The sequence below is a fragment of the Labrus mixtus genome, chromosome 22 (genome assembly GCF_963584025.1).
Source record: "Labrus mixtus chromosome 22, fLabMix1.1, whole genome shotgun sequence".
Taxonomy (NCBI): Eukaryota; Metazoa; Chordata; class Actinopteri; order Labriformes; family Labridae; genus Labrus; species Labrus mixtus.
In genome coordinates this window covers 17166111-17175992 of record NC_083633.1, presented here as the reverse complement: position 1 = coordinate 17175992, position 9882 = coordinate 17166111, and the positions used below count along the sequence as shown (strand labels likewise).

General features: G+C 39.3%; 1 protein-coding gene across 1 annotated transcript; it reads left to right on the top strand.

Annotated features, from left to right (window-relative positions):
• The first annotated feature begins 812 nt into the window (after positions 1–812).
• Positions 813–7567, top strand: cd36 (CD36 molecule (thrombospondin receptor)). The gene is made up of 12 exons (XM_061030093.1): positions 813–1177; positions 1557–1717; positions 1854–1998; positions 4366–4521; positions 4653–4744; positions 4847–4896; positions 4988–5057; positions 5283–5470; positions 5565–5683; positions 5774–5847; positions 6819–6873; positions 6978–7567. The coding sequence occupies exons 1-12, from the start codon at positions 1055–1057 to the stop codon at positions 7152–7154; spliced, it is 1410 nt and encodes a 469-aa protein (XP_060886076.1). The 5' UTR covers positions 813–1054; the 3' UTR covers positions 7155–7567.
• Positions 7568–9882: the final 2315 nt, after the last annotated feature.

Sequence of the window (9882 nt, the reverse complement as noted above, 5' to 3'; positions counted from 1 at the left end):
TGTGTATGTGTGAAAATAAAATTGAACTGAAATGAATTGAAATTAATGCGATTTTGGTTTGGCAAAACAAAATACTGGGAAGGTGCATCCTTGTTGAAATCCTGCAATAAGGAAGAAATGTATTCATAAATCAACATGTGCAAAAGCAATGTTTTATTATTGCTGACTTTGTTCCCAAACCCCAACGTGGAAGGAAATCGATATATCATAATAACAAGATATCAGATGTATCAGAATAAAAAGATAAGCTTCACTTTTAGAGGGAAGTGCAATTCATTTTAATATCCCCCCCTTAAAAGTACACAACCACAAGAACAGATAAGCTTTTTAAATTTTTTTTTTATGTCTCTGCACAACGAGAATATGCTTTATAATTTATATTGTTCCCCCTTTTCTGTTTCTGGTAAGAGTGTTATGCAACAAGGAGGCAAGGGAGATATTTGTAGAGGAAGAAAAGGTAAAAAGATAGAGGAGGATTGGTAAGAATTTGTGTGTACATTTGCTTAAGGTATCCGTAATTAAAGCTTTTGTGTATCTGAAACTGTGGTTAATGATTCTAATAAAGCTTCTCGCATGAGGCTTTTAGACTGCACAGAAGGTAAAGTTGGCTAGAATTTTAAAAGACAGCAAAAATACGAATTGAATGGCTTCTTAAGTCAACTTCTTTAGAGCTTCATCCACCTTCAACCTTTCTCCTCAGCCCAATGAAGATGTTATCACCTGCTCAGATAGTGTTTTATGATACCTCGAGGGGACAGCTCTGGGCTGAACGTTACCCTTTTCTCCTTATGTAACTTCAAATGTGAAAGGTCCCTGAACACCTGCCAGAGGAGTCTGTACCTTTACCTGGCCTGAGCTGCTCTGTCAGCTTCACTGATGGTACAGCCTGCTCCGCTTCTGCTCGTGCTGCCGCTGCCAGGACACAAACACAGACTGCCTGCACGTACCAGCACACACTCAAGGCACACACACCACAAACACACACACAGACAGAAGGAGAACAGGCTGCCTGGCAGAAAGACGGACGCACGGAGGGATAAAACGCACAACCACCATGGGCTGCTGTAACATGAGGTGCGGGCTGATAGCCGGAGCTGTGTTTGGGGCTGTGGTTGCCATCTTCGGAGGCGTCCTCATCCCGCTGGGGAACAGCATCATTGAGGGGACAGTGAAGAAGGTATGGTGCTCAGTTTCACCGCGCTTTTGGAAATTATAGTGTGAGTGGCACAGTGAGTGTTTGATTGTGAGTGTGTACGCTGAGATCAAGGTGAACCGGGAGAAACGAGAGGGAAGAGGCGTGTGTTTTGGGGAAGCTGGTAAACAAGCTGTGCAGGAAAAAGCAAAGAGTGCCTTCTTTTCATCTATCAAAAAAAAAAAAATCCAGCATCTGTGCTTCTCCGTTGGCAATGTAGAGAAAATGTTATTTTTTTTAGACCTTTTTTTTTTATATCAGAGCATCCTCCCTTTTTTCATGTATCAGCGGGGCAGCTGGCCTGCTGGCAGTCTTCTTGAGGAATGTTAAAAATAGACTGTCTGTGTGTGTCTGCTGGGTTTAGGAAGCCGTCATTGAGCCTGGAACCACAGCATATGACAACTGGGTGGCTACAGGGGGAAAGGTGTACAGGCAGTTCTGGTTCTTTGAGGTCAAAAACCCGCTTGAGATTTTACAGCATGGAGCAAAACCTGTAGTAGTGGAAAAAGGACCCTACACGTACTGGTAAGGCAGATTTCTTTTCCTCTTCTGTATCATTTTGGGGTCAGTCTCTTCCTTCTGCACCTCCTCCTTTACAGTGTTTCATCATGTCATATCTCTCCTTGGATGCAATTCAATGTCTAAATAAGATCCCTTCTAGGACAAGATATCTCCCCAAAGAGAACATCACATTCAACCCCAATCAAACTGTCTCCTTCCTGCTGCCTTTTGGTGCCATCTTTGAGCCGTCCATGTCAGTGGGACCAGAGGAAGACAAAGTCACCTCCCTCAACCTGGCTGTGGCTGTAAGTGAGTCTGACCCCGCCGTGCCGTGATCCCTGACTTGACTTGACTCTGCTGTTATAAGTTCACATGCCGCAGTTCCAAAGGCCAAAATGGACGGATGCCAAACCAAGCTGTGATGCTCTGTGGTGGGTTGCAGTGGTCTGCACTCACTTGTTTTAGTGGTGGTTCCCAACCTTTTTGGCTTGTGACCCTCTGTGGCAGGTAGTTTGAGAGCTGTTAGGACCACTGAGTGATTTCTCGCTTGCTCTTACACAACTGTACATTGTGTACTTTGAATAGCATCTTTTACTCTACCTCTTTAACATTGTGTGAGCCAGGAGATTTAAATTGTGGCCCCATAAAGAGTCAAGACCCCCCATGTTGGAAACCTAGAAACCAATGCAGTATATCATATGGATTTGGAAAAGGACGACTTAGAACAAAATTAAATTTGCTTGGGGCAAGTTGAAGATTATAATTACAGGCTACCTTACCAGTGTCGAGACAACAGCAGAGTTTCCAAACAGATGAAAATACTTTTTTTGGAACACTTCTATCAATGAAACAAAATAAGCCCAATTATCTAAATGATACAAAAATGTACAGAATAATGTATATATTTAATTTTCTGTGTCTTATTATCTCATTAACCCACAACGCATTGTAACAAGTCATTGTGTAGACCATTTGGCAACCTTTGGTGTTGAAAAAAGAAGCCAATGTGGAAGTACAAAAAACTGCAGTTCCTCAAATGTCCACTTGAGGCTGCCTCCAAAAGCCTCGGAAGTCGTATTAAAAGCCTTTTTTTATCCAGCAGGCTATCTTCTGTGTTTACATTGAGATATCTACGCATTTGTTTCCTAAAAAGGCAGCTAGCTTGATCCGCATTAGGAAGAAAGCTTGTATGCTGTTACCTACAGAAGGCCTAGCTAGCGCATTTGGTTAATTTCTCGCTTTACTTTGACGACTTCTAAGCATGTTGTTGTGTTTAAATGACAAGGCTGCTTGCTAAGTTGCTAAGTTAACATGGAAGTAATTTGACAAAAACAAAAACAAAGATTACTTTAACCACTTTTTTCTGAAAAGGCAGTTAGCTTAATTCGCTGGCATGTTAGCAACAATTACGCTAATGTCTATGTTTCCCCCAGCTCAGAGACAAAGGGTTCAAAGGATTTATGTTTCATCTTTGGTTGCTGATGTTTCGTGCCTCAATACTAGTTGTTTTGCCAGAGTCTGTGTTTTTCTATTCTCTAGGCTACAGAGTCGTTGACAGCTGCAAAGTCAGCAAAACCCACAGTCACAATAGCCACAGTTACACAATAAGAAGAAGAATCAATAAAAAAAAACTACAATATGTTTGTCCCCTAACTGTCATCTAAACACATGAAAGAACTTAGCCATGAGAGACTTCTTAAATTAGAAACATATTCATGAGTTCAATCTTGGACTGTCTCATCCAAAGACAAAATGATTCTGAACAAGTTTTATTGGTTTTTATGGAAAAGTCAAGGTTTGACATGATAGCTGGTCACCCTCTTTTCTGTGCTATTTTTTGATATATGAGGCTACTTGTGACCTGCCAAGGGACTGCAGACGTAAATTAGCTTTAGGCAAACTCTGCCACAATGCATCAAATGGGCCATAATTGTACTGAAGGATAAAATGAAACCCAACCCAAACCCAACACGTTTGTGGCAGATGGCTGTTCAACATGAGTCTGGTCCTGCTCGAGGTTTCTACCTGTTAATGTGGCCAAGTTCTCATGGAAGATTAATGTTGGGTCTTTGTGATTAATATAACAAAGATTATGGGCTAAACGTGCTCTTATGTAAAGTGTCTTGAATTGGTGCTATACAAATAAAAAGTGATTGATTCATTGACTTCAAAACTGTTCAAATACAGTATTATTAGAAACAACCCCCAACATGTTGGACAATTTCTTCAGGTTTAGCTTCTTCAGATTAATTTGTAAACTCCTAGATTATGTAAAATGTTTTGATTAAAGGTTCCCAGATTGAAAAGGCGCTGAATGACTGAAATGACAACCCCAGCTCCATTGTATCTGGTGTTGTGTGACCTCAGAGTGACACCAACATGCTGCTGTGTTAGAGTCTGGAAATCATGAACAATCGATAAGTCATAATGCCATAACACAGTCTCTGTTTATGGCTACAATGAACATATCTCTTCAAACTTGTTAATGCTTAAAAGCCTCTGATTGCTTATCTCCTCGGGCGTCTGTAGCGGTTGTGTGCACAGCAGTTCTGCATGTGTAGCTATCATTACGAAGCCATACTGGTGCCCACTTTTATCGATGAGGAAATCAGAATTTACTGCACTCTATCTAATATAGAAATGTTTTGGTTTTGTTTGTTTTTTTTCCCCAGGGAGCTTATTCACTGGTTCCAAAAGTGCTACATTCAGTGCTGGAGAATCTGATAAAGACAAGCAACTCCTCCTTGTTCCAGCACCGCACAGTCAAGGAAATGCTGTGGGGTTACACAGACCCCCTGTTGAAAGGACTTATAGGCTTATTTGCACCTGTAAATACAAATATATTATTTCCATTCACTTAAAAATAATAATACACGTAAAAAAAGACCAGATGTACCATGTAAAGCCTCTGAAATTACATTATTTTATCAGTGTGTTAAATACAATGTATTTCCCTTAGTACAATGGCACCTATGATGGCTTTTACACTGTCTTCACTGGAAAGGAGGACATCAGTAAAGTGGGAATAATTGACAGGTGGCAAGGAAAAAAGTGAGTCTGATATTGAATGAAGTTCAGAAGAAATCAACAACTTATTTCAATATAATTGATTAAAGATTTTAACCAGTGTACATTTCCTTTTTTTTCCTACAGGAGCTTAACTTTCTGGAATGACAAGTACTGTGACATGATTAACGGGACAGGTATGTTCTGATCTGTAAGCTCCATTATTTCTTGACTGTGGCGGGTTATCTTTTCTCACCCGCTTTCCTCTTTCTTTCTTTTGTTTCTTAGATGCTTCATCATTCCCTCCCTTTGTGGACAAGAAGAAGCCTCTCTATTTCTTCTCATCAGACATCTGCAGGTAACGAAGTGTTTGATTTTGTAGGATCTTTTCTAGATCCTTCGCTTTACTTATTGTGTGAGATTGTCACACCTTAACTTGAAAAGTGCAGTTTGAACTTTCCTCTCAGTAACCACTAGAGGTCAGAGCTTTCAAATGCACAATACAGCCGAAGTTGACTGAGTATTCAGAGGGTCGATTGCGAGACGAATTTTGGATGAATTCTCTGTGTTGTTTGACCCTCAGGTCTGTGTCAGCTGGCTTTCAGGAGAGCCTGGATCTGAAGGGCATCGAGGTGTACCGCTTTACCCTGCAGCCAAACACCCTCGCCTCCCCTACGGTCAACCCAGATAACCAATGTTTCTGCAGAGACCCAAAGACCACCAAGAATTGCACCATGGCAGGAGTTCTAGACATCAGCTCCTGTCAGGAAGGTTGGTTTAGATTAGTCTTTTTTTTTAACGTTATTAGGTTGTTTAAGCATAGCAGTGTTGCAAGTTAACTCACCTTTGGTTTCTTTCTTTATAGGAAAACCCATCTACATCTCTCTGCCCCACTTCCTGCATGGCAGTGCAGACCTGAGAGAGACTGTACTGGGCCTCAATCCCAGCGAGGAGCACCATGTCACCTACATGGATGTGGAACCTGTAAGAGCTTCTTCACTTTTATCTCAATGACGTCTAAGTTTAAGATGCTTCAACCGTTATACTAATTGTTTTGTTGTACTTTTGCATTAGACGACCGGGTTCACCTTGAGGTTTGCAAAGAGGATTCAAGTGAATATGATGTACGGACCATCAAAAGTCATCACGTAAGTTGTACTTCACCTTATTAAGAAGACACGTTTTAGGGAATTTCTGGACGAGAGTTAGAGCAAAAGATTGGTACCACTCTTATGCCTTTATAGCCTAGCTTAGCATAAAGACTGTCCATACAACACTCATATAAAATTTTATCAATGTTTTTTAATTGGTACAGTTGTAAAAAAATGTGGTTTTATGTTATTGCCAAATATTATGTTATTGTTGTTATTGTTTTGGTTTTATATGGACTGCTAAGCTAAGCGCTATCCTAACCTGGTGCTAGCTGTAGCGTCGGCTATATCCCCTCAATCATTTCTTAACACTAGTGAGAACTTTCAAAATGTTGGTTAGTTCTTTGCATGTTTCTGTTTTTTACATTCAATGTTTAATAATTTTTTTTTTTTGTTTGCCGAGCCTAGCTTAGCATACAGACTATGCGCTTTTCTTTTTCTTTTTTGGGCCTTACATGGACTGCAAAGGTTAGCAGCTACGCTAACCTGCTAATACCTGTAGAATCAGCTTCTATGTGCCCAAGATCCTGTCTTTTCTATTTTAATAAAATCTTAAAAAGACACACTAGATACATACAGCTTAATAATGCTCTTGAATTCTAGGCAAAGACAGTTTTCTTGGTTTAAGAAATTAATATCTCCAAATGGCTAACCTGATTTTGCCCTTTCAATCTGCAATTTCAACACCCTTTGATAATCTGCAAATGGAACTGAGGAAATAGCAATCTACATTATTTTACAATGTGAGCATAGGGAACTTAACACATTTACCACACAGACACCAGAGTGGCATCTTCTATTCTAGCTCTGAGCAAGAAAATAAACAAGCACATTTCCCAAAATATCTTCCCTCCCTGCATGTTGTGTATGTCTCTCTGCTGTCACTGTCAAACAAAGGCAAAAAAAAGAAAGAAAGTTTGAGACAGATTCATGCACTGAATACCAAGTAACAAACTCCTTTTCCACAGGGTGCTGAAGAAAGTCAAGGATTATACCATATTCCCTGTTGTTTGGCTGAACGAGGTAAGATAAAAAAAACAGTCAAGGCCTGCAGCCATGAAGTGTTTACGCTAGTAGCTTGGCTAATCAGTCGCTGTCTCTTTCCACGTCTCCATCCATATACCTAGACGGCTGCGTTGGATGACGAAACGGCAGACATGTTTAAGAAGGAGCTAATCTCACGGATCGATATGTTGGAGACAATACAGAAGGCACTGCTGGGCGTAGGCTTGGCCATCTTTGGATTGTGTCTCATCTCCTTTTGCATATTCAATGTAAGAAATAACCAAATCAAGTCGGTGTGAATGAATCATAAAGAAGTTTTTGTTGTGTGTGGGTTGCAGAGCACAGTGCAATTAAGCTGCTAAGGGACATCAAACCTTTTGATATAGACTTGCACTTTTTTGTAACTTCAGTGTTATTTATAATGTCGAACCTCCTTTGATACAAGGGGGAGGATAACTGTGATTTTTCGCAAAGCCCAAGAGCTGAACTGCTTTGCCGAGTATTACTTTAATTGCAAACACTGTAACTTTGACTCAATCAGGGATTTCTTGAGAAACAAATGACGGAGTGTCCTCTTGACTGTCAGGTTTGGTAATCAACACGGAGGAGGAATGTGTTTGTTTGACATCCTGTGAGAGAAATGTACAATCTGATCTTACGAAAATGTGTACTTTGCTGAACTAGTGTCTTCAAAGTGAATAAAAGCTGTAAAGGAGTGTTATCATTTGCTCATATTAGATTGTTTCCCCCCAGCAACAGCCTATAAAAATGTATCTCCCTTAGGCCAAAATACAGCAGAGGACTTTTCTGCTGCTGAACAAACCTCTGCATTGTCGACGCTGAAACAGTATTATTTAGTTTCCTCTTTACCTTGAGTGGCCCATAAATCAAAAAGAGTAATATAAGTGGCCTGCGGGATGATTACGCTATGGTTATGAATGGTACTTGGGTTTGTTTGGTGAGAAAGCAGTATTTCAACCCAGCAGGAAGCCTCACTTCAGTTTTATGGGTTTTAAATGACCCTGCTCGGCCTCCCGGGTGCCTTTGGTCCCAGTGTTGAGTCCGAAACTGACATGTCACACGTATGAGGGAGGTTTTCATTCAAATTGAAACAGACGTCCGTTGTGGCGGTGTGATTTGCAGCTTTGAAATGTCCAAAATGTTTGAAATTTACGAATACAAAAGCTGAAACGATAAAGCCTTTTTAAGATTATGGGTCATATTTATTTTACCCATACATTTTCCAACGCTTCTGCCTGTGATAATACTTTAAGGAATGGTTAGTTATTTAATTTTTGTCAGTAGTGGTACCTCTCTCTGTACAGTAAAACAGCCATTAGCCTGTTAGCTTACCTTAAGCTTTCACACAAAACCCTTGCTAAAACTGCAACCTGTTGTAGCTGCATCTTTACGATTAAAGGTACATTGTAGGAAACAAATGTATTAATTTTCCTTTTTTGTCAAGATTAAAGATAAGAATCTAAATCTCTGTGGGTGAAGCTAGCTAGAAGTTAGCTAGTTTGCTAACACATGCACATAACTCTCAGTTGAACACAACTTGTTGTTTAAACAGATTATACAAAAATAACAATTAAAGTCAATTAAGGACATTTTGCTTCTTTCAGAAAGAATCAGAATTGCTGTTTCCAGTTTTTCTTTCCAGCTAAGCTAAGCTAACAAGCTGCTGGCAGTAAATCCATCTGTGTGTGTACAGACGTTAAGAGTCGTATCATGAATGGAAACCATTACAGTGTGATGATTTATTGGCCAATAACAGAAAGAGAAAGATGACATTTTGAGAAATAACAGTAATAAAATACAAGTCAGTGAATTGCATTATCTTTCTTTAAAAATGAATCTTTATCTGAACAGATTTATTCAGGCTATCATGACATTAATAAATACAAATACATATGTTTCATAAAATTACAGCGAGATGAAGCTGACAGGAAGCTGCTGGTCACACAGTTTTATTAAACATTGAGCAGAGATATCAGGTGGGGGGGAGGGGAAGTCTTTTTTCTCTCAAAATGAAATGCATACTGTATATCTCTACAATTTGCAGATACAGTCATAGTTGGTGAAATAAGTTGAATTTATGTACACAATAAAAACACATTTACACAAAACTCGGCACAACGTTAAATTAAACAGACGAAACACAAAATACTCTGTACACAAGAAACAAAATACTCTCCATCTATCTACATTAACTATGCTTCTGAAAGCTTCTAAAAAAAAAGTATTCACATATGTCAAATGGTCTATGTTACAGACTATTCCATTAGTAATAACTCTTTATGAGTTGTTGTTGTTGTTGTAGAAGTTTTGAAAAATGTGGATCCAAAGAAGGATATTGTCACGTTTCAGGATTCATGAACCATATTTCCAGTTTTTAAACGAAATAAAACGCCTGTTTCACAAACCTCATCCAGGTCGAGAGACTGTTATATCACTGATGAGTTTCGATAAACATGCTTAGGTACTGGAAACACAAGAGATATGAGGCAATATACAGCTGAATTACAGTGAGGCACATTCTCCTATAAGTACGTCTCAGCAATGGGAATAAATACGGGAGAGTTCATACCGAATGTTTGCAAAAGCTCACACAGAGTTTCATATTTTTCTCATAATGTTATTACTATTCCTGTTGATTTAACACCAGGACTTGATGATGAGTTTGGCCTTTGTACTTACACATTTTAACTTGTAATATAACACTTTTTATGAGGACCGCTTGCCATCTGTGCTCCCAATGAACAGTGGGTATTGTAGGCAGTCGGCGCAGCTGTCAACCCGAGAAAAGGAAAACTTTTCTTTTTCTCACAAATCGACATTTTTTTTATGACCTTTTTATTTCATTTCTATGAGCTGGGACACTTTTGTAAGTTTGAGGTCATATAGAAATGTGAGTAGGTTTTTTAATAAAATGTAAGTATAATACTTTGAGATAGCACTCACAGTGGGACTCCCTTTTTGTTCCTTTTGAATCTCTTCGAGGATGATTTCAAATTACCTCCTCCC

Excerpts from the sequence above, each read along its gene's own strand:
- cd36 (XM_061030093.1), top strand. The coding sequence starts at position 1,055 with ATGGGCTGCTGTAACATGAGGTGCGGGCTGATAGCCGGAGCTGTGTTT. Across the intron at positions 5,058-5,282 it reads TTCTCATCAGACATCTGCAG|GTCTGTGTCAGCTGGCTTTC; the intron begins GTAACGAAGTGT and ends TTTGACCCTCAG. Across the intron at positions 5,471-5,564 it reads CATCAGCTCCTGTCAGGAAG|GAAAACCCATCTACATCTCT; the intron begins GTTGGTTTAGAT and ends CTTTCTTTATAG.